This window comes from Eretmochelys imbricata, chromosome 13, assembly GCF_965152235.1.
Source record: "Eretmochelys imbricata isolate rEreImb1 chromosome 13, rEreImb1.hap1, whole genome shotgun sequence".
Lineage (NCBI taxonomy): Eukaryota > Metazoa > Chordata > Testudines > Cheloniidae > Eretmochelys > Eretmochelys imbricata.
The window spans coordinates 28208799-28234382 of NC_135584.1; the positions used below are offsets into that span (position 1 = coordinate 28208799).

General features: G+C 46.0%; 1 protein-coding gene and 1 non-coding gene across 2 annotated transcripts in view; one reads left to right on the plus strand and one right to left on the minus strand.

The window, feature by feature from the left end:
* NECAB3 (N-terminal EF-hand calcium binding protein 3) overlaps window positions 1–25584 on the plus strand; it is a 108283-nt gene that overhangs the window by 28801 nt on the left and 53898 nt on the right. The window contains exon 3 of the mRNA XM_077832281.1: window positions 5067–5175. Coding sequence (XP_077688407.1) covers window positions 5067–5175 — 109 coding nt within the window. The remainder of the gene's footprint in view (window positions 1–5066; window positions 5176–25584) is intronic.
* On the minus strand, window positions 22759–22852 carry TRNAI-UAU (transfer RNA isoleucine (anticodon UAU)). Its single transcript has 2 exons — window positions 22815–22852; window positions 22759–22794 (listed from the first exon to the last, which is right to left on the minus strand). It is a non-coding gene; the product is annotated as a tRNA-Ile (tRNA).

Consider the following 25584-nt stretch of genomic DNA (forward strand, 5'->3'; position numbering starts at 1 on the left):
TGACAAAGAAAGGAAAAACAGCTCACCGGCTGTGAGGAAAAGAGCTCTGAACCTTCTCATCCTCCTTCCCCTGCTGCCTCTGGGAAAGCCTTTAGGGAGATAAAGAAATGGAGCACAAGAATTGCCCGTCCAGATTAGACCAGTGGCCCACCTGCTCCATAGATGTCTTTGACAGCTGCCCATGCAATAGCCCCTCCTCCTGGACAACAGAATAACTTGCTCCTAGGGGAAGTTTCTTCCTAGCTCTCTTATCCGTGGTTGGTTTGTGCCCCAGCTGTATGAGGGTCTCTGTCTGACTGCCTTTTGTGTGGGTAGCGATGTATTTATAGAACTTCTCCAGAATAACACAGGGCAACCGCAATTTACTAATTGTGTGAACCCAGCAAATAATCAACTGCCACCAAAAACAGCTTCCCTTCTGCAGATTTAAAATGAAATAAGGTGCTCTTGGGCTGAGAGCCCACCCGAGCAGGATTCGTATGGTTCTGTCTATAATGCCCTTCATATTCCAGGTGCACACGAATGTGATCACATTTTCAGGGCACCCTGGCTCTCCTGATGTTTTATAATTCAGGCCCTTCCAATCGCGCACAGAACTTTGTGCAATCTCTCATTAAAACTGTCCCAGCTCGTGAGCCCTGTACTATACCTAGAGCCCTAGGCATCTGGGTTTGTTGCAACAGAGGAATAAGAGAGATGGCTAACCCCTGTCTGTAACCTGACGATCAGTGCTAACCCCTCTGCAGCACCCGTACCTGTGCTGTTTCCATTATCCATGCTGACCTCTATACCAGGCCAGGCCTTTGCTCTTTCCCTGTAACCTGACGTTCATTTGATGATGCTGTTTCTGGTTTCATTTGAATTTGGCTGTTGTTGCATCCTCCCTGGCCCACGCGGAAAGCAAAGCAAAAACAGACCCCCATGTAGCTGGTGTCTGGCCTCCAATTGGCCAGGGCTAGAAAATGAAATCAGAGCACCCTTAAACACATGCACATTATGGGCCTCATCCTCAGCTCACTTGTGCCAGATCTAGTTCCTCCCTACATCCGCCAGCACCTGTAAGACTGACGGCAGACAACAGGGGAGAAAGAAGAGTTCTGCATCCAGCAGTGCATTGACTTTGGCTGTTATGGGACTTCAGTGGGACTGGGTCCACCGTATGACTCAGCTGCTACTGGAAGAACTCCAGGGCCAGAGGGGTGGCCGTGTTAGTCTGGATCTGTGAAAGCGGCAAAGAGTCCTGGGGCACCTTATAGACTAACAGACGTACTGGAGCATAAGCTTTCGTGGGTGAATACCCACTTCTTCAGATGCAAGAAGTGGGTATTCACCCACGAAAGCTTATGCTCCAGTACGTCTGTTAGTCTATAAGGTGCCACAGGACTCTTTGCCGCTGGAAGAACTCCTACATTCAGACCACAGCCACACAGCTACCTGGTTAGCCTTTTGGACCAACAGGTCCCTTTCCAGTGAAGTCCTTGTCAGTCCCACAGGGCCCAGGGTTGAGAGCTGTGCCCATCCCTCGTTTTCCCTAGTTCTAGACCCTGCAGTAAATGTGCTTGACAGAAAAAAATTGGCCTTGAAATATTGTGCTAGACCCATGGATGAAAACACAGTTTGAGAGGAGTAATCCACTCTTCTAGCAAGCCCTCCTGTACTGGCTAATAGTCATTGAGTTTAAGGCCAGAAGGAACCACTAGACCATCCAGTCTGACCTCTGTATATCATGGATCACCAACAGTATGCAGCACCTACGCACTAAACCCAACAACCAAAATGAGACCAAAGTAAATGATACCCACAGGAGACTGGACTGTTCTGTGCCCCAGGCAGAGAACAGGAGGGGCGGAGGTGCCCCAGTGCCCGAGGCCCCTGCAGTGGCAGGGAGATTATTAAGTGAGATCTACCCAGACAATCCTGGCAAGTGACCTGCTGCAGGGAAGGTGACCCCTCCCCCCCTCAGATCATTGCTCATCTGCCCTGGGGGAAAATAGAACATGACAAGCCACATAGCCCAATGTGTTACTGTTCTGCCAGCTCTACAATGCAGAAGATTTGCCCCAGAGCCAGAGAGCAGCAAGCAGCCATTCAGCAAGGAGAACCCACTGTGACTGGTTCCTCCCGGGGCACCACCTGGAACTGGGGTACCATGGAGCCCTCTGACCCACCAGCCTGGGCTCCCTTTCACACTTTGCTGCTGTGACAATTTGCAGACACGCCCCCGGTCTTATACTTCCACCAGCATTCACACAGGCAGGGACACACCCAACTGCAGTTAAATGCAGGCTCTCTGACCAGCCACTGCGTGTGAACCAAAAATAAAGAGGCTATAGCCAAAATAAACCCCAGTTTTCCAGCCTAGAACTCCAGAGTGGTACCATCCTGCCTTGGGCCAAGCCCCAAACAGTATGAATTTATTATGCAGTTCATGCCCTCGCAATGTGGAAGGAATATGCAACAGCCTCTCTGAGCTAAGATTCCCACACGCTTCACTCCAAACTCACTGGTTTAGATTAAAACATAAAATAAATTTATTAACTATAAAAGATAGATTTTAAATGGTTATAAGTGATAGCAAACAGATCAAAGCAAATTATCTAGCAAATAAACAAAAACACAAAGCTTAATATACTAGATACATTGGATATGAATAGCAGATTCTCACCCTAACGGATGGTACAGGCAGACTTGTAGATTCTTAAAGCAGAAGCTGCATTAGCTTTACAGCTTGGGTTTTTCAGGTCTTCATAGACAGGCTAGAAATCCCTTTAGCCTGGGTCTAGCACTTCCCCCAGTTCAGTTTTTTTTCCCTCAGGTGTTTCTAGGAGTCTTCTTGTGTGGGGAGTGAAGAACAACAGATGATGTCACTCCCTGCCTAAAAAAGCTTTAGCATAAGGCGGGAACCCTTTGTTTCAAAACTTGATTCCCAGACTGGTTTGTGGAAAAATACTGACATCCCAAGATGGAGTTCAGAATCATGTGGCCTGGTCACATGTCCTTGTAGAGTCATAGCAGCCATTACTTACAGGCTGTCTGGAGAGTTCACAGGAAGGCTCACCACATGGGAGATAAGCTTCTCCTAAGGCCTATTGTTTTCCCTAATGGCTCATTGCCCTGATTAGGCCCTTTCCAACCAGCTATCTCGACTGAAAGCATCTTGTCTAGTGGGCGTTACCCAGGTGTAACTACATTTGAAGTACAGATACATAGTCAGTATTTATGACTTTAGATACAAAAATTATACATGCATACAAATAGGATAATCATATTTAGCAAATCATAACTTTTCCAGTGACACCTCACATGACTTATCTTGTACAAAATGCATCATAATTATGTCATAATTAGATATTATAATAATATTACTATGACAAATATGGGGTGCAGCATGACACCCACTCCACCCCCAACAGCTGGAAGCTGCTGGCTATGCCAGCTGGACTCTGATGAGAATATGTCTGTATTTAAGAGATGAACCATGTAGTGTCAAGGGTCCTCCCGGGAATCACTCTGCCGAGTGGCCCTGACAAGGCAGGAAAAGGAGAGCTTGCCTTACAAATGCATTACAAATGTTTTGTAGCAACAGCAGCCAAAGGGGTCAGAGCCACATTCAAAGGAGCGCTGTGGGCTCCGATCCCCTGCACCTGCAACTGGATTCCTGGCTGTTTCCTTTCTCTGATCACTTGCCAAGCAGCATCTGATTGCTGCGTTTGCTGGCATAGAAGGGGGAGAACCATATTTTACTCTTTTCCACTGTTATCCAGCAAGGCAGAGGATAACAGTCACTTGTGTGCCTGATGCGTCCCATGGCACTTTTTGCAAGAGTTGGGCATTAGCCCTGGCATCCTTCTTAAACGCCAGTTTGGTTAATAATATGCTGGCTCCCTCAAGATGTGACCACTTGTAAGTAGAGCAGGGGTCTGGGGATCAGGACACCTGGGGTTCTGTTCCTAGCACTTCCACTGACTCGTGGTAACTTCCATATCCTCCCAGTTTCTCTTTCTGAGCTGGGTTATTCCCTTTGGTTTGGTTAGCCCCAGATTTTCAGCTGTGGCAACTGATTTGAGGAATCTCAGTTCTTAGGAACCCACTGTGAGAAAACGGATATGCTGAGCCCTTGTCCTCTGAAAAGCAGGCCCCTTTAAGGCACCTTGCATCGGACTGCTAAAGACAGACATGCGTAATCACCAGGCCCTTTTGAAAATCTTCACTAGTTTGCTGTCAAGCTTAGTTTGAAATGCCCCCAGTGATGGGGCTTCAGCAGCTTCCTTTGGGAGACTGTCAGTAGCCCAGCAGATCTCAGTGTCAGGGATTTGATCCTTAGATTTTCCTTTCTTAAAATGGGGTTATAATACTGAACTGCAGGCATTTTGTGAGGCTTAATTAATGTGTGCTTGCAGTATGCTTTGAGGGCCTCGCCTGGAACACGCTATAGAAGGACTAAGTGTTGTTATTATTATTATTTATTATTTATTATTAGAGCTATGCAAAGAACAGAAGTTCTGCTTGGTGAAGGATTTGGAGATTGCAAAATCTGACTTCATTCTGAATTGGAGAGAGAACTGGGGGCTGAATACTTTGGTCTCATTTGGGTTGGGGGGTTTAGTGTATGGTGATAACTGAACATTTTGAAACACTCCGAAGGAAAAGTTCCCCCCCCCACACACAATTTTTGTTTCAGTTCACTTCAGAAGTTTTGTTGTGACACAATTCAACTTTAAAAATGTGTTTGTATTATAACGTAAACAAACGGGAAATTAAAAGTTCTTTCAAAATGCAAAATCAAAATGTTTCCTTCCCCAAATGTCGCTGCGATGTTTTGACAGTGTCGGGGCCCTTTTTCCTTGCTTCTCTTCCAAAATAAAATACTGGGGAAATCGACTTGATTTCATCAAGTATTTGTTTTGACAGCGCTGTGTCTTTTGATGGAATGTGGTTCCACTGAAATGTCTATGACCATACAGAACACTCCCAGTCAGCCCACACTTCTTGTATAGACTTTACATGGCTGGATTCACTTCTCTTTGCAGCTGTATAATTCTTCCTCTCCTTTTATTTACACGCAGATGATGGCAAGCTGTCATTTGAAGAGTTTAAGAACTATTTTGCGGATGGGATTTTAAGCTCAGAGGAGCTGTGGGAGCTATTCAGTGGAATTGACAGGCATCATTCAGAGTAAGTACTATACTGTCCTAGGTACAAGGACGTGAAGCAGGATTTAAAACTCCATTGTCTGTGGATAGGGTGACATTTGGAGATTGGTGCAAATAAACCTCTGCAATAAATATTAGGCATGAGATAAATCCACACCTTGGAATTGTCAGATATTAATATTCATTGAATACCAGATATGAATGTGGCTGCAGAGTCAGACATTTGGGGACAATCACTGTTAGATTTATGTGAATTCATTCCAAGCAACATTCATTTAAAAATCATGCTACAGCGGTTTGCAGTTTAAAAATCTGTTTCAGAAATACGCACCACTGTAAAACCACATTAGAGCCGAGATAGAAACATGCAGTGAGATCAAAACAATGACAATTCTGTGGCGTGAGTGACACATGGGACCTCAATTCTCATTTACACGAAGGCTGCTTTACCCCACCCTGTCAGCATAAAGGGGCCTTCAGATGGGACTTAGAGTGACTGAGAATTGAGGCTACTTTCGATGAAAATAATGAGCCGAATTCTGATTTCTATAGGTTGGAGATATCCTAGAGGAACAGTAGAGTTACTCCAGAATTCCACTGTTACGGAGATCAAAGCCTGCCCTAGTGTATTGTTCTACACAACGTACAGCCAGATGGCATGGAAATGTTGTATTTAATATTTGAACCAGAGTGAGGGCAAATTTCATTTTTTAAAATGATAGAGGCCAATTTTATCTTTGGCATATATCCATTTAAATGAATGGAGTTGCACCAGGGAGGAATTTGGCCCTAGGCTTTCTACACCATCTGGGAGCAGATGGACTCTCTGATCTGAGTAGATCCTTAGCACGAGCAAGCAGAGTCTCAGACTGCTGGTCAGAGAGACCAGAAAATCTGTCATCTCTTTCCAACGCTTTCAAAGTCGTGTTATCTCAATAGCTCAGAAACATTAATTACTTTCCCCCGCCCTATTGAGTTAACGCAGTTTTCCCTGCAGTAAGACAGGGAACTGAGGCACAGAAAGATGAAGGCCAGATCCTCAAAGGTATGTAGGCACCTAACTCCAAGTCTGTTGCAAAGCCAGGAACTAAACCTAGGTCTCTTTTGCCTTAACTGCATTATAGACTCTAAGGTCAGAAAGGGACCATGCTGATCATCTAGTCTGACCTCCTGCACAACGCAGGCCACAGAACCTCACTCGCCCAGTTCTGTAATAGACCCCTAACCTCTGGCTGAGTTACTGAAGTCCTCAAACCATGGTCTAAAGATTTCAAGTTACTGAGAAACTACCGTTTACACTAGTTTAAACCTGCAACTGATTGTGCCCCGGGCTGCAGAGGAAGACAACCTACCCCTCCACCTCTACCCCCTGGGTTATAGTAGTAGCAAGATCAGGGCACCTGCTGTCTTTCCATTTCCACCATTCTGCAGGGTCTTCAGCATATGGACTACAGGGTTTAGCATGAGCGGTGACAGCTGTCACCACCATGTTTGTGTTACCAGGGATTAGAGTCTGTTCAAATCTTCGCCTAGCAGCTGCACGGACTTATGAGCTCCAAGGGGGAGTCTGTTGTCAGGAGCCTGATTGCTGATTCTCTGTTCTGTCATCTCCAGCAGACTTTTCTCCCCTTAGCCAGGTTTCAGGTGGAAATGACAGCTTTTGCATTAGACCAGTTTGTCTTGGAGGTGAGACTGTGAACCTTAAAGTGAGCAACCAGCATGCAAGCTGCATCCTTGCTCAGATGCAACATGGCTGAACCACTCAGGCAGGATGACTTGTGAAATGGTTCCTGTTCTGGTGCGGATGCTTGGATCTGGAATGTGTTGAACAGTCAGAGCTCAGAGAGTAGAAATAACTACAGAGATCGAAATGAGGTCTGAGCTTATCTGGCAGGTTAGCACCCTGTGGGGCTCTGGCATTTGAATCAGTCTCTCTGACACTCCCCAGGTGTGGAATCAGCAAGTTGTCAGTGAGATCTTCAGGCGAAAGGATGGATCCCACTTATTTACCGACGTCTACCAAAGCAAACAGTAAGGGGGGTTCCACCTGCTTATGCCATCTTACACAATTGACAGGCTGCAAAGACAGTGCCCTCGGCATGCTGTGCAGCTTGCAGTCTGATTGGGTGGTGTTCGAAACCCACTTAGCACAGGTGTGAGGTGCTGCAGAGCCAGACTAATGGATGAAGAGCGTTTAAAATGGCTGACCATAATGAAGTTTGCCACAGGAGTTTAAATGAACACTGATTTTATTGGTAAGGAATAAAAGATCAGAAGAAGAATATCTTTCTATGTTCGTTATATGCTCCCCGCCCCCAGCCATAGTAGCTGAGCACCTCACAATCTCTAATGTTGTCCTCACACCCCCCCGTGAGGCCGTGCGTGGCTGTTATCTCCTTGGTGCAGATGGAGAACTCAAGTGCAGAGAGACTGACTGATGTGCCCAACGTCACACGGGAAGCCAATGGCAGAGCAGAGCGTCAGCCTATTAGTGATTATCTTCTATGTGGAGGACGGGTGAGGTCCCAGAGGCCTGGAGAAGGGCAAACATAGGACCTGTCTTTCAAACGGGGAAGAAAGAGGAATTATAGACCAGTCAGCCTAACTTTGATGCCTGGAAAGATACTGGAACAAATAATTAAACAATCAGTTTGTAGGCACCTAAAGGATAATTGGGTTATGAGGAATAGCCAGCATGGATTTGTCAAGGACGAATCATGCCAACCCAACCCAATTAACTTCTTTGACAGGGCTACTGGCCTAGTGGATGGGGGGAGGCAGTTGACATGATATACAGTAAAAGCTTTGTTATCTGGCATGTTGGGGGAATGGAGGATGGCGGTAAATCAAAAATTCCAGTTAACTAAGAGGGAGGGAGATTGGGTGGCAGGGGCCCTCAGGGCTGGGGGTTGGGGCACAGGAGGGGGTGCGGGGCACAGACTCTGGGAGGGAGTTTGGGTGTAGGAGAAGGCTCGGGGAAGGGGGTTGGGGCATGGGAGGAGTTTTGGGGGGGCAGATCTGGGTGGTGCTCACTTTGGATGGATCCCCAGAAGCGGCGACATGTCCTTGCTACTCCTAGGCAGAGGTGCAGCCAGGCAGCTCTGCGCACTGCCTCCGCCCGCAGGCAGTTCCTGGCCAATGGGAGCTGCAGAGCTAGTGCTCACGGCAGAGTGGGGTGGGGTGGGGTGGGGTGTGGCAGCGATGAGCCCCCATGGTCGTTCCACCATCTAGGAGCAGCAGGGACATGCTGCCACTTCCGGGGAGCCATGCGGAGCCAGGTAGGGAGCCTGCCGGCAGCACACCAACCAGACCCTACTGAAGATCAGAAATGCCGGTTTATAGAGCTTTCTGGTTGGTAAAGTGCTGGATAATACAGCTTTCACTGTATCTTGATTTTAATAAAGCTTTTGACACAGTCCCATGTGACATTCTCATAAGCAAACTAGGAACATGTGGGCTACATGAAATTACTGTAAGATGTGTGCATAATTGGTTGAAAAACCGTACTCAGAGTAGTTATGAATGGTTTGCTGTCAAACTGGGAGGGTGTATGTAGTGGGGTCCTGCTAGGATCTGTCTTGGGTCCCGTACTATTCAATATTTTCATTAATGATTTGGATAATGGAGTGAAAAATATGAAAGATGAAAGGGGTAGCAAGAATTTTGGAAGACAGGATTAGAATTCAAAACAAGCTTGACAAATTGGAGAATTGGTCTGAAATCAAGAAAATGAAATTCACTAAAGAGAAATGCAAAGCACTGCACTTAGAAAGGAAAAAGCACAGCCACAGAGAGTGGAATAACTAGCTAGGAATGGCAGTAGAGCTGAAAAGGATCTGGGAGCTATAATGGATCACAAATTGAGTATAAGTCAACAATGTGATTCAGCTGCAAAAAAGGCTAATATCATTCTGAGGTGTATTAACAGGAGTGTTGTATGTAAGATACAGGGGGCAATTGTCCTGTTCTCCTTGGCACTGTTGAGAACTTTGCTGGAGTACTGCATCCAATAATGGGTGCCACACTTTAGGAAAGATATGGACAAACTGCAGAGAGTTCAAAGGAGAGCAACAAAAATGATAAAAGATTTAGAAAACCTGACCGATGAGGAAAGATTAAGAAAATGGCATTTTTAGTCCTGAGAAAAGACTGCTGAGGAGGGATCTGATAACAGTCTTCAAATATGTTAAGGGCTGTTATAAAGAGGACAGTGATCAATTGTTCACTAGGTCCACTGGGGCTCAATCTGCAGCAAAGGAGAATATAGAGTGACATACCAGTGCACAATCCAGACCAGCAGGGGGCTGTATCACCCGTGCCCTGCAACCTTGAGTGCCTCACAATGCCTTGCTATAGTAGCTTCCATCTGGGCCACTCACAAACAGCATGCAGGTCACACCCTGTGTGTAACTGCAGCCTGCCAGTTACACCTTGGCTCTCACCAGCCTGGGTTATACTGCAGGGTGACCCCAACACATCCCCAGCCCAGATCTTCCCCCAGACATGTATGTCCTGCACTGCCCAGCCCTCTCCTGGACAATACAAATATATTAAATCCATTATTCCTTTAAGGGACTAACATGCCATCTTATTATCTTAAATAGTTACCCAGACACTTCAATTTAAACACACTCCCCAACCCTATACACTGCAGTGTTCTGTGCCCGCACCACACTGGCACCACACCTTGGGCCATCAGAAAGCTGTGGACTTGTGCTCTGTGACTTGGGCATGGTCTGTGTATGGGGGGCTGGTGCTAAACCATCCTGGTGGTCTGCTGAAGTGATGCATGATGTGGGGGTCTCCGGACATGTTTCACTGTACGTGTTTTATATATGTGCCCCCTTCTGCGCTGCCTCGATGGGGAAGGTGAGGGCACTTGGCAGTGGGGCTGGTGGCAGGGGAAGGTGTGTCTGGTGGGAAAGGGAAAGCAGGAGTGCTTGGTGTGGCAGGGAGCAGCAGGGGATGCAGCAGCCGCTGCTTGGAAGGCAATAGAGATACAAGGAGAGAGTGGCTAGACTGAGAGGATTTGGGGAAAGTGAGTGAGAGAGGAACAGGGGAGGGTGGAGAGTGAGGGGGTAGGAAAATCCTTGTTGTAATAAAGAACTATAGTTAAGTGGAGCGAGAAGTGACTATGGGCACGTCTACACTGCAGCTGAACACATGCATTGGCCCACGTCCGCTGACTTGGTTTGCAGGGCTCAGGCTAAGGGGCTGTTCAATTGCAGTGTAGATGTTCAGGTTCAGGCTGGAGCCGGGGCTCTGGGGTCCCATGAGGGGGAGGAACTTCTCCATGGTGATGAGTAGCTTAGAGACAGGCCCATCCCCAGGGATAAGAGTAGTTCAGTCAGCATGCAGTCACGCTCCTGAGACGGCCTCTTCTGATGCAGGTTTCTGGGCTGTTGTACACATGCCTTTTAGGGTCTGGCACCAGTTCATTTCACAGTGGGCACAGAACAATCATCAGATGGCAACAACTTTCACTCACTGCTCCTGGGCTGGATTTGGACTGGCGACCTGATGATGGAATAGTCTGTGTCCTTTACTGATCTCAGATTGGCACTGGAGGTCCAGCATGGGGCAGGATAGTGTGCTGCTGCATCTAGGATCAATTCTGGGCAACCTCTGATCCCGCTGGAGAGATGGTCACTTTGTACCAATAATTTATCCATGTAAAATGCTCAGGGGGACTTTCAGGTAGGTGGGCCATTCATAAACAGGTGGAGGGGGGCGGTCCCGAACAGAAGTTTCACTATGTGGTTACATTAATTTTTACCAGACAAGCAAAATTCTCTTGAACAGGTACCGGCTCAGGCACAAAACCCCCTCACCTGCTTTTCAGTGAGTGAAAATAGTGAAAAAATTAAAGATATTTTACTCACGTACCAAAGCAATTTACTGACTCCAGGCTGTGCAAGATTTTATGAGGCTGAATTATTTATCAGTTCACAAAAATATCCTGCTGACAGCCCGTCGAGCTTTGGGCAGGGTTGGTTCTGGTGTTCGCCAAACAGATTAGACTTTCCCTTGACTCGGCACTTGTGGCGACTCTAGGTCAACTGGTTTTTCAGGGGGTGCTGTAACTTGCCCTGGGATGTGCATGTGTTTCTTAAAAGCCTGATCCCGCTACCACAGAAGTGTTGACTAGTCGTTTGGTGGAGCCATCTCCCTGCTGGTGCTGCTGCTGTTCTGAGCACCCTGCTGGAATGTGCACATGTGCTTATGAACTATGGGAGAAACGCATTGTCTGTGCAACTTGTGCAGTACAGTCCTCTTGCTGCTGCTACTTTGGAGCCCTTTCCTGGATGGGGTATGGCTCTACAGTCCACGGCAGTGACTCTTAACCTTTCCAGACCACTGTACCCCCTTCTGGACTCTGATTTGTCTTGCATACCCCCAAGTTTCACCTCACTTAGAAACGACTTGCTTACAAAATCAGACCTAAAAATACAAAAGTGTCCCACCGCACTGTTACTGAAAAAATGGCTGACTTTCTCATTTTTACCATATAACTATAAAATAAATCAGTTGGAATATATAAATATTGTACTTACATTTAGTGTACAGGTTTCAGAGTAACAGCCGTGTTAGTCTGTATTCGCAAAAAGAAAAGGAGGACTTGTGGCACCTTAGAGACTAACCAATTTATTTGAGCATGAGCTTTCGTGAGCTACAACTCACTTCATCGGATGCATACAGTATATCGAGCAGTATAAACAAATCATTGTATGAAATTTTAGTTTGTACCGACTTGGCTAGTGCTTTTAATGTAGCCTATTGTAAAATTAGGCAAATATCTAGATGAGTTGATGTACCCCCGGAAGACCTCCATGTACTCGCATCAGTACGTGTACCCCTGGTTGAGAACCACTGGTCCAGTGCACTTGCGTGTATCTAGAAGTGGTGTCCCGTGAGCTGTGAATTGCACTTAGAATTGGGATGAAGATCTGTTTATTTTACTCTGATTTTATTATTTTCCCATGTTTCTGGGTGAGCAGCGTTCTCACTCCCAAGTGCTCTCACTCCACTGCTCAGCATAAACTACTCCAGACCTGGAAAGAAATATGGGCTTTGATTATTTGAAATGGAAGACTGAACTGCAGTGGGAAAGCCTCAGAAAATGGAAAGTGAGAGGGGCTGGGGGAGTAATGTGGGAAAGAGAAATTGGAGTGAAAGTGACATGCTATGAATCAAGGGGGATGAGAGCGAGGAGGGAGCGACTCACTAATTTCAGAGGGAGGGGTGAGGTATGAAGCACATTCATCCCCATGAATCACTGACAGGGCCATTGAGCATTTGAAAAATCTTTGAAGAAGCACAAGGACATGGGAGAGTTTTGTTAAATTGTAATGTATTTGTTTATCTGCTTGATGCCGAGGGGGCAGGGTTCCTGCAACTGGCTTAACAAGCTATTGCCTTGGGAGATAGAGTACAGAGACAAACACATGCTGGAGGTGTCACATGCTGGCTTGCTGGCTTCTGAGGCTTGCCAAATGGAATAAAAGCCTTCCAGGGAAAAGGAGGTAGAGGGATTGTACCTGTGCAAGGAAGTGTATCCCACTGAGTGGACTGAGAGCAGGCAGACAGCTGATTTCCCAGGAAAAGCCAGAGGACGTGATTGCCCTTGGATAGCTTTTCCAAGAATGACTGTGAGACAAGAAGCCTGTTTCTTTGAAGACAGCTATTCTGAACTGAAACTCACAAGACTGATCAGTCATATTACTTAGGAAGAAGCAGGGCTGGTCAGATAGGGTGCGACACCCTGGTGCACAGGCCATAGATGCGCCTGGGTACAGCTGTGTGCCCAGGACTCTCTCTCACCCTTTTCATTCACAGGGCACGTGCAGAGGTTAAATGAATTCCAGAGAACATCCTCTGCTGATTTGACTTCCAAAGCATCACATGCCCAGCCGCACTCCCTCTCTCTAATCAGCACTGCATGGGAAATAGCCAGCAGGAGTGGGGAGCGACTGGATTATTTGCATTCAGTGAGACAGCTCAATCATGGGAAACATTTTCACTGGCACCAATCACCCCTTCTGCTTCCCTTTTGACTTCCCATTGCCTAAAGCAGGCCAGGTCTCTCCAGCAGTCGGCTCAGATCCACAGCAAGCTGATGGGATATGCTGTGATGGGGATACCCCCTGAGTTCCCACTAAGGGCACGCTCTTAAGACCCATCACCTGCACTCCAGGTGGTGAGAATGGCTCATAGGTCACTTCAGGTTCTGCCCAAAACTCTAATCAATTCATGTTTGCAAAGCATGTTTTGCTCCTCAGACGGCAGGTGATGTTGTGAGTTCTGATTTTAATAAGCATGCACCTTGGGAATGCATTTTCACCTGCAAAGCAGTCAGAGCAGAATGAGGAGACACTTCTAATGATCTGTGGCAGACTGTCTTTCCAAAGTGTGATCATATCTAGGTTATTGCTGCCCTGCATTCTTCTCAGCTCCTGCTCTTACACATGGAGAGGATGTGGATATTACACCATCTCATTAGCCAAGGGAATGGTATAAATAAGATGGGGCCAAATGCTGGGCAATGATGCAAAGGCTGAGTCAAAGGACTTTGATCTGCATGAAAATGTCTTTCCCCACCCTCCGTCTGTGCTCGGAGACTCACTTTTTACATTGCTGCCCGGTTGGGGCCAGCTTTGATTTGCCTGAATTTGAACCCACTTGGACATTTTGGTTTTGTAAGTTTGACTTGATCAGCATTGGGTTCCCACCCCACTGGGAAAGACTGTGCAGAAAGGGAGCAGAGAGAAAATACCTAACGAAGCAACCAGATGGGAACTGGGGCAGAGAGACAGGGGAGCGTGAAAACAAATCCAGAGAGACTGGGAGACAAAGAAGCAGCGAGGGGCACAGAGACTATTCAAATGAAAAGAAGAAATGCAGTTGATATGGTGTGTATAGGATCATGCTTGTGCTGGCTGAGTTTCTATCGTATAGGGACTGATCCCAAACTCCTTGAAAGCTGTGGGGATCTCTCCAGTGACCTCACTGGGCTTTTTTGGATCAGGCTTGGAGAAACAGGCTGACCTACAGCAAGAAAAAAAATGTTGATTTGTAAACAGACTCATCCTTTTGGGTGGAACTGCAGGCCAAAGTCTAACCCTATCACACTGGGGCAGCACGGCAGGGTTTCATATGTGTTACACGCACTCTGACCCTCTGGTGGTGGGCACTGGCAGAGACCCAGAGGTGAGGATAGAAGTTGGCCCTAAGAGTCTAAATTAGAGGGGGGGAAAGATTAAAAACAGATGAGATGAACATCTGTAAGGGATGGTCAAGGTTTACTTGGTCCTGCCTCAGTGCAACAGGCTGGGCTTGATGACCTCTCAAGGTCTCTTTCAGCCCATTTCTATGATTCCTCAAATAAAACTAGTTCATGAACCTAAAAACCGGATGAAAAGTTTTCCCAAATCACAAACTTCCCAAGTGTGGACTTCACATTTGTCCGTAATTGAAGCCATTTGGGTCTTTAATCCACTTGGCCTCACTATCAATAGTGTTCCACTTTAAGTCCAGCATAAGCAGGTTCATCTATAAATGTTTTTCAATCTTCCTTTATATCATGTCACTTGTCAGCACAATGGTTCGGGAGGCCTCCAATCCCAGAAGCCCTCCCCATCGCTCCAGAATGGAAAGTATCACTAGTATGTGGCAGTGGGAATAGGAAGACAGCTTCTCCTCCCTCTGGCTTTGGTCCAACGCATGCAGGTTACATTTTCATTGGCAGCTTGATTTCAAGGAGAGATGATGATGGAGATTTTCATACACAACACGAAAATTGGCTGGGTAATGGAATGATCCCTGCACATCTTCTGCCATGCACACCTGTCTCACTGCCAGATCTCTTCTACTCCCTTAGGTAACAGGACTGACATCTGGGAAGATGAATATTTTAGATTCCTCATCCATTATTTTGCTCTTCTTCTGTGCCGCTCCCATTGTACTCTCTCTCCCCTTTGTCTTTCTCTCCCTCCTTTCTCCCTCCTTTGTAAATGGTGCTTCTGGTGATGAGAGCAACATAAGAATTTAGCTAGCTAGAGTAGAAAGATTAGATCTGAAGGAATAAAACTCATAGCATGTTCCAACTTGTCTTTTTCTGGAGACTTCACTCTGGCTCTGATAAATAGAGAGCAGGTTGGAAAATCAAAATATTTCCTGTGGGAAATTTCAAATGAAAAATCTTTCAAATTTTTTGGTTGGAAAATTTCTGTTTTCCCATGAGGCCTTTCAAATGAATTCAAAATGAAAATGTTTAATTTTCACTAAAAATGTTTTTTAATAGAACTGAAGCAAAATATCATTTTAAGCTGAAACTGAATGAAAATTTGTTTCAAATCAATGTTTACTTAAAATATCATTTTGTTTAGGTTTGTTTAAACCAAAAACTCAAAATGTAATTTTAAATTGAAACGAAATGGGGGAAAAGAATTGTTTCATTTCAAAATGTTGATTCCGGACAAAAATTTGTATTTGGAAATTTCCTGCAGGAAAATCATATATATTTTTTGGTCAGAACGGACATTTTCTCACTAAAAAAAGAGACTTGATTTCAGGAAAAGTCTGTGTTTTGGTGGGGAAACTTTCCACAGGAAAGTTCTGACTAGATCTATTGAAAAAGTTTCTCAGTTAAGCTGACGTGCCCAGCCTCGAAAGGATGAAGTAGTCCTGATTTTCACTGAGTTCACCCACAGCTGCTTACAGAACAATGCAAGTCTCCAGAATTCATTTAGGGCAGCACAAGATCAGAACATGGTGCTCTGGAGGGATGGCTTTGTGGGTACGTCTACACTGCAGCACTGAGTCTCAGAGCCTGGGTCAACTGGCTCGGGCTCGTGGGGCTAGAAATTTGCAGTGTAGACATTGGGGCTCAGGCTGGAGCTCAGGCTCTGACTCCCTCCCCGCTCATGGGGTTTTCGATCCTGGGTTTGAGCTCAAACATCTATGCTGCAGTTTTTAGCCTCCCAGCCTGAGCCCTATGAGCCCGAGTCAGACACCCTGGGCCAGCTGCGGTCGTGCCATGGATCTTTCATTGCAGTGTAGATGTACATTCGTTTCCACCCTGTGGTGACACTGCATTAAACACCTGTCAGGGATGGGCTAGGTAGACTTTATTCTGCCTTACCGCAGGGGGCTGGATTAGAAGACCCCTCGAGGGCCCTTCCAGGCTGACATTTATTTGATTCTGTTCATACATGATAGTTGCACAATTTCAGGTCACCAGGCAGCAGTGTGACCTCGTGCTTTGAAGATGCAGGTGGGACAGGGGCTGAAGACAGCTGGTGGCTGCATTCTCAGCAGACAGCAGGGCTCCATGTGGGCTGGAGATTAGGACTTTTCCATATTGTTCCATTGAAGGTATTGGCTCCCAAGCCCACCTTCCCAGCTGGCTCCTCGGTGAAATTCGGGCAACTCTCAGTAGCCACCAAGCTTTTTGTGATCAGCTAATTAAATAGGGGCGGGGTCATGTGAATAAGGGGGAAGGTACTAAAGGACGAATCCGCCTGACTTCTATCAAGTGCTTGATAAAACTCTACTAAGCATGCAGTGGGGCACTGTCCTGCATGGGCCCTCGGGGGTAGGTGGGGGGCTGGTTGATCTGTGGAACTGAGCTTCTGGATCCTTGGAGGTTTTCCCACGCCAGCTGTTAATGCTCCAGAGATTTTTCCACAGCCTCAGTGTGTTTTGAATGAGATTATGGGTTTAGCTTCCTGGCATTCATTTCGCCAACCCCTTTGGACAGCATGTTGGTAAATTGCCTTGTTATTATTAGTTTGGTATGAGTAATGCTATCCATCCAGGCTGGTTCAATAAAGGCCACATATCTTTCTGGACTGGGCCAGGCAGGGATTTTTTAAAAATTAAGGTGCATCAAATTCTCCCTTCTGCAAGAGATAGCTGGCAGGTTACTGTGACAGGACAGAAGTCGAATGTACTGCCAAGAGTTGGCTTCTTTTTCATCTTGTGAGACAGAAAATATTGAGGGAGATTAGAGAGGAGAGACTGGGACTTCTGGAGGAAACCTGGCTCTTGCACCTTTTGGAGAAATGAGGTCAGAAATCAGCTTGAGTTCCTGGTTATACAGAGAGAGACAATATAGGACATTTTATCTCTCTCTCTTACATTCACGACTCGAGAAAGCAGTGAAGTCCTAGAAGATTTTTCATAAGAGATTATGGGTCTCTAATCTCAGGCAAAGGTCTCCAACTTTAAAGTTTGATGCAATTATGAAAAACTTCCCATCCTCTTTGCTGTGGCTGATTGATATTTTCTTGCCCTGGATAATTTCCAGGGGTTTTCTGACAAAATCCCAATGGTGTGATATTGACAGCTGTGGGATAATTAGGGTTAATTAGTCATTCATGGTCAAAGTACAGCCCTGTAGAAGTGTAGAGACACTTGCTAAAGAGCCCTAGGTAAGGCCCCTAGATGTGGGGCATGGATCTGTTTTCTGAGTCAGGCAAGGGGATGGGAGTGAAAGAGGAGAATCCCGAAGCCCAAGGTCTAGGTGTCAATATCCCAGGTGGTGTTCTGGAAGAACAATGAACATGGACGGGGTTCTGTGGTTAGGACATGTGCTGTAGGCAAAGAAAGCTGTGTTTGCAGCACCCTTTTGAAAGCTCCAACATTGGACATATGATGCCTTTAAATTATTGCCTTCTGATTTGTGCTGCAAAAGTATTTTCCAAGTACCATGTAGAATCATAGTAATGTATGTCTGGAAGGGACCCCAGGAAGTCATCTAGTCCAGCCCCTCACATTGAGGCAGGACCAAGTAAATCTAGACCATCGTGCTGACAGGTGTTTGTCCAACCTACTCTCAAAAATCTCCAATGATAGGGATATCACAGCCTCTCTTGGTAACCTATTCCAGAGCTTAGCTCCCCTTGAACGTTTTTCCTAATATCTAACCTCAATTTCCCTTGCTTCAGATTAATCCCATTGCTTCTTATCCTACCTAGTGTGGCCATGGAGAACAATTGATCGTCATCCCCTTTCTAACAACTTTTTACATATTATCAGATCCCTCTCCCTCAGCCTTCTCTTCTCAGGAACTTGTCACAATATAATCCATCCCACTTGCTGAGACGTTTTTAATTCATTCCATACAATCTATAACTCTGCCATTCTAACCCTCCCTGGAACCCGGCTTTTGTGATTATATTGGAATGGTGCTGCTCCCGAACCAGAGAGCACAGATTAACTCTCAGGTACGTGCACAAGGAACTTTGGCTTGTGGTCCCTAAGGAAAGAGGGACAGGCATGGAAATCCAGGAATGCCAGATAGAAGGAGCACACTGGAATGGAAATACTCTTTCCATTTTGAAATTCTCAAAAGTGATGAGCCGTGATTTAGCAGCATGACTCTTCTCCGGGTTTGGCTAAGTGTTAAATTATTCAGTGTTTCAATTATTAATTAATGTTTGTTAAGTATTTGGAAGATGCCAGCATTATTAATAATCCTGGGCCTCTGCTGAGAAGCCAGAAAGGGGGGGCTAATAAATATCAGTGGTGACCGGTGGCATTGGAGCAATTTTTGTAGTGAGGGTGCTGAGAGCCCTTGAACACAACTGTAAACCCTGTGTATGATGGAAACCACTTCAAGCAGCACCCCCAGCACCCCTCGTTCCAGCACCTGTGGTGGTGACAGTGGCTGTTTGTGATGGGAACTCCCGTCCACTAGACACTGGACTCAAACACACCAGTTCATTTCATGGGCATCCTGAAACAGCATTAGATGGCAGCGACCTTTTCTTTGTAGGAGAGGTTGCAGGACTAAAACCATTCAATGTGGTAAATCCTTGACCAGGCTTTGATTTAGGAAGGAGCAATCAATTGCACAAATACAAAATGGGAACTGACGGCCTAGGAAGGAGTACTGCGGAAAGTGATCTGGGGGTTATAGTGGATCACAAGCTAAATATGAATCAACAGTGTAATACCTTTGCAAAAAAACCCAAACATCATTCTGGGATGTATTAGCTGGTGTGTTTATAAGCAGGATATGAGAAGTAAGTCTTCTACTTTACTCAGCACTGATAAGGCCACAACTGGAGCATGGCGTCCAATTCTGGGCACCACACCTCGGGGTGGTTGTGGACAAACTGGAGACAGTCCAGAGGAGAGCAACAAAAATGATTAAAGTTCTAGAAAATGTGATCTCTGAGGAAAAAGTGAAAAAACTGGGGTTGTTTAGTCGAGAGAAGAGAAATCTGAGGAGGGACATGATAACCATCTTCAAGTACGTAAAAGGTTGTCATAAAGAGGAGGGTGATACATTTTTCTCTTTATCCATTAAGGAGAAGACAAGAAATAATGGGCTTAAATTGCAGCAAAGAAGATTTAGGTTAGACAGTAGGAAACACTTCCTAACTGTAACAGTAATTAAACACTGGAACAAATATCCTAGGGAGGTTGTGGAATCTCTGGTATTTGAAGTTTTTAAGAACAGGTTAGACAAACACCTGTCAGCGATGGTCTATATAATACTTACTCCTGCCTCAGTACAGGGGACTGAACTAGATGACCTATCGAGGCCGTTCCAGTCCTACATTTCTATGATTTGCCTTTATTTTTTGTCTTGACCTGTCTCGGGGTGGCTTCTTGCAAATAGGCTGTCTGGGAAGGGCAGCTACTGCTCACCACACAGTGGCCCAGAACAGGCTGGTTTGGAGAGAGCCCTGGGGGCAAGCCAAGCAAGGGGCCATTGGATCTGTGCTTGTGCTTAGAACTCTCTCCCCAGGGAGTGAGAGGGCTGGGCCTGCCTGTGGGTTGGGGGGTTGTGAATTCATAGATTCATAGATATTTAGGTCAGAAGGGACCATTATGATCATCTAGTCTGACCTCCTGCACAACGCAGGCCACAGAATTTCACCCACCACTCCTACAAAAAAACCTCACACCTATATCTGTGCTATTGAAGTCCTCAAATTGTAGTTTAAAGACCTCAAGGAGCAGAGAATCCTCCAGCAAGTGACCCGTGCCCCATGCTACAGAGGAAGGCGAAAAACCTCCAGGGCCTCTTCCAATCTGCCCTGGAGGAAAATTCCTTCCCGACCCCAAATATGGCGATCAGCTAAACCCTGAGCATATGGGCAAGATTCATCAGCCAGATACTACAGAAAATTCTTTCCCAGAAAATTCTTTCCCAGGTAACTTGGATCTTACCCCATCTAAAACCCATCACAGGCCATTGGGCCTATTTACCGTGAATATTTAATTACCAAAACCATGTTATCCCATCATACCATCTCCTCCATAAACTTATCGAGTTTAATCTTAAAGCAAGATAGATCTTTTGCCCCCACTACTTCCCTCGGAAGGCTATTCCAAAACTTCACTCCTCTGATGGTTAGAAACCTTCGTCTAATTTCTAATCTAAATTTCCTAGTGGCCAGTTTATATCCATTTGTTCTTGTGTCCACATTGGTACTGAGTTTAAATAATTCCTCTCCCTCTCTGGTATTTATCCCTCTGATATATTTATAGAGGGCAATCAGCCTTCTTTTAGTTAGGCTAAACAAGCCAAGCTCCCTGAGTCTCCTTTCATAAGACAAGTTTTCCATTCCTCGGATCATCCTAGTAGCCCTTCTCTGTACCTGTTCCAGTTTGAATTCATCCTTCTTAAACATGGGAGACCAGAACTGCACACAGTACTCCAGGTGAGGTCTCACCAGTGCCTTATATAACGGTACTAAAACCTCCTTATCCCTACTGGAAATACCTCTCCTGATGCATCCCAAGACGACATTAGCATTCAGACATCCCACCCCCTACTTAGCTCCCTGCACAAAGGTCTGTTTGCAGGGAGAGGTGAATTTCACCCAGAGAGTGTAAGGATCCCTAGTAGGCCTGGTGGGGAACTCCACCATGGACCATTGTGTGTAGGACAATACTGATTCACCAGCTCTGACAGGCAGGGAGACAAGAGAGGGGGAGTCATGCCCCAGAATAGCCCAGTGGCTGATGCACTCCACTGGGTTGTGGCAGACTCAGGATCATATCCCTGCTCTGGAGCAGTGACTTGAACCAGGCTCTCCCACACAGTGCGTGTCCTAACCACTGGGCTGTGGAGTCCATCTCTTAATTGTTTATCCCAAGTGGAACAGCTCCAGCAGCAGAGCTGGTGGTCAGGGCACTCACCTGGGATGTGGGGACCAAGGCTCAGGTCCCTGCTCCAAATCAGGCAAGGTGGGGACTTCAGTGTTGGTATCACACATGCCAGGTGAGTGCCCTGGCCACTGGGCTATTGGTGCTCCCTGGTTTTTCACGAGAAATTTGGAAAGGTCTCAGTTTTGTTTGCAGCATAGTTGCAGCCATGTTAGTCCCAGGATATTAGAGAGTCAAGTTGGGTGAGGTAATATCTTTTATTGGGCCAGCTCCTGTTGGTGACAGAGACAAGCTTTTGAGCTTACACAGAGGTCTTCTTCAGGTCTGGGACACTACATGACACCCCAACATCATCAATTAATCAAAACTACCCCTAACCAGAGCTGAATTATCTGTACTCTCCAAGGGACTGAATTTCTGCCCCACCACAAGTCCTGATACCATGCTAATGTGCGGGGGACTAGAAGAATTTGTTTGCTGACTCTGCCCCAAAGAATTATTTCACAACAAAGTCAACCCCACCCACAGCTAGCACATCCCCCCCAACAGTCATAAAAAAATCATCTGACTGGCCACCCCGCAGCAGACAAAACCACACAATTCACCATTACAGTGGTTGCTTCAGAAAAAGAATTAGAGTGAAATCCTTAACAAACATCACCTCCACCACAATCTCCCCACCATTAAGAGGACAGCCATACAGCCCCTGAAATCCAACCACCAGACAGTGATCAGACCAGCAGACAAAGGGGGTACCATCGCAGTCCTCAGCCAGGATGACTAAATTAATGGGGCCAACCAACAACTCTCTGACACTACCTAATATAAAAAACTCAAAGAAGAGCCAACACCACAATTCACCCAGGAATTTAAGGATCTCATCAAATCCTTCCCCAGAAAACTTCAAGAGAAACTCTATAACCTCCTCCCCCCACGAATCCACACCAGGGACCTTGTACATGCTTCCCAGATACACGAACAAGGGAACCCAGGCAGACCCATCATATCTGGCCCTGGCACTCTTACTGAAGGAATATTGGGACTCATAGACCATCCTCAAACCACTCACCACACAAAGAGCCAGCTTCCTCCAGGATACAACCAACGTCCTCCAGAAACTCTGCAACATTAACAGCCTGCCTCAGAACACCATCCTTGCCACCATGGATGTCACCTCCCTGTACACCACCATCTATCCCAATGATGGCATCGCTATCTGCCTCAAATATCTACAAGACAATGGATAACACTCAGATATTCATCCCAAATGCATTACCGAACTCGCCCATTTCATCCTCACCCGTAACTATTTTATATTCGTAGAATTAGAAGAGATCTCAAGGGTCATCTAGTCTAACCCCCTGCCAAGATGCAGGATTTGTTGTGTCTAAACCATCCAAGACAGATGCTCTCCAGACTCCTTTTGAGAGCCTGCAGTGAAGGCGCTTCCACAACCTCCCTAGGCTGAAAAAGAGGCTAATGCTCCAGGTGAGACTTGAACTCACAACCCCAGCATCACTCCACACCATACTGCTTTATAAGTACTGTGCACTAACCAGTTGTGCTACTGGAGCATCTAGGTTAGTTTAACCTTGGGAACAGCCATGGGTTCTAGGATGGCTCCACACTACGCCAAACGGTTCATGGGCCACCTTGAGGAAGAATTTCCCATAAAACCAGTGATATATCTTGATGATATTTTCATAGTCTAAACTCCCTCATGGATTTCCACCACAACTTCAGTCACCACCCATCACACTCTTGCTAGAACTCTCCCACACCAGCATCAACTTCCTGGACACCACAATGAGCTTCAACAGGGGAACCCTACAGACAACTATAAACCCACAGATCACCATATTAACCTTCACAGATCCAGTTACTACCCCAAACACACCAAAAAATCTGTTATCTATAGCCAGACACTCAGATACCACTGAATATACTCTGAGGAGAAAGTTTGGGATATATACCTTAATATATTTCCTTAAAACTGCTTTCACCAAACAAGGACATTCCACCAGAAAAGTAGATCTCATCATGGAATGGGCCACCCAAATAGCCTGAGAGAACCTGCTTCAAGATGGAAAAAAAACCCTCTGATGGCATAACCCTTCTTGTCACCTACCACCCCACACTGAAACCCATATGGAGTATCACTAAACAATTACAACCCATACTCAATGGGGACCACATCTTGAAATAAATCTTTCCTGTACCCCATCTTCTGGCCTTCAAACAACCCCCAGACTTGACAAGCTCATCTTCAGAAGCAAGCTCCTCGTAGACTGGGATACACCAACTAAAAGTGGCACCAGATCTTGCCATAACAACAGATGCAAAACATTTAGACATATCTGCTATGATGATCAATACCCACCCAGAACCACTGCCCATGAGGATTCTGATTGGGGTCAATGACCAGCTCCATTGATGGGACCAACCATACTATTTAAGCCAGAAGGAGGCACAGAAAGTTGTCTTAGCAAGCTGAGAGACTTCCTGACTGGATTCTGCACTGGACCCACTTTTGCTTGATCCTTGGCCCCTGATTCTAGCTCTGACTCCCAGCTTAGTTCCTGATTGTGACTCTGACTCCTGGCTTGGATTCTGGCTCTGACCACTAGGCATGACCATCCCTGTTCTGGCCACTAGGTGAGACTGCCCACATCCTAGTTCTGACAGTATGCCCTGTGCACACTGCAGACTCCGGTGATTGGACACCTATTGCATGGTGGTGCCATGCACTATTCTAACTTTTCCCCCTTGAAGTGGTTGTATTTCAATGATGGGTGAAATTATTAAAAGACAGACTGGTAGATCACAATCATATATACAGAGATAAACGCAAAAATATTATGTTTAAAGAACATTACTAAGGTTGCAAAGACAAGCACTCAAAACTTAGGAAATGCCAGACTTCAGGCTGCCTGCGCAATCTTAGTTCGGTCCCCTGTGTGTGTGCATTAATGATACAGCCTTCAATGACATGGCCACGTGCTATTTTCCCCACAGGGCCCCTGCATCATTCAGTGCACAGAATGGACAGCGTTCACCGAATGAGCCGCTGCTCAGGATTTTGTTTCTTCATTGTTCAATGTGAGGCCTCGTCCCTTATTTCCTGCATACTGTGCAAATCTTGCTCCGAGGACAGAAGTATTAATTTCCTCAGCGGCTTTTCTGTGGTGCCCATCATGACCGTATCGGAGTGCTTCACAAACACGAATACGTTTATTTTCACACCACCCCTGTGAGATGCGGGGATGGTCTCCCCATTTTACAGGTGGGGATTTGAGGCACAGAGATGAAGGTCAAAAATGTTCACTAATGTTGGGTTCCTGATTTGGTATGGGTAGGATCTGTTTTTTCAGAGTCCTTAGCATTATAGAGCATGTCATCCATTCAAAGCACAGCTCCCATTGGCGTCAGCTGCGGCTGTAAGTGCTCAGGACTTCTGCCAATCAGACCACAGGGACTCAAGTTCAGCACCCAGAGAAAGAGGAAAACACAGTTAGTGACTGCTTGTGAAAACTTGGGTTTAAGTGGTATGAATAGCACCGCACAGGAACTCGGTGGCAGAGGCAGGGATAGAATTTAGTTCTCCAGGGCAGCATTCATCTGCTTTGACCACGAGAGCTTCCTTTCTCTTCCTGTCATCCCCTGCCTCATGCACGTACATAGATTCATAGATTCATAGATATTTAGGTCAGAAGGGACCATTATGATCATCTAGTCTGACCTCCTGCACAACGCAGGCTGCAGAATTTCACCCACCACTCCTGCAAAAAACCTCACACCTATATCTGTGCTATTGAAGTCCTCAAATTGTAGTTTAAAGACTTCAAGGAGCAGAGAATCCTCCAGCAAGTGACCCGTGCCCCATGCTACAGAGGAAGGCGAAAAACCTCCAGGGCCTCTTCCAATCTGCCCTGGAGGAAAATTCCTTCCCGACCCCAAATATGGCAATCAGCTAAACCCTGAGCATATGGGCCAGATTCATCAGCCAGATACTACAGAAAATTCTTTCCTGGGTAACTCGGATCCCACCCCATCTAATATCCCATCACAGGCCATTGGGCCTATTTACCATGAATATTTAATTACCAAAACCATGTTATCCCATCATACCATCTCCTCCATAAACTTATTGAGTTTAATCTTAAAGCCAGATAGATCTTTTGCCCCCACTGCTTCCCTTGGAAGGCTATTCCAAAACTTCACTCCTCTGATGGTTAGAAACCTTGTCTAATTTCTAGTTTAAATTTCCTGGTGGCCAGTTTATATCCATTTGTTCTTGTGTCCACAT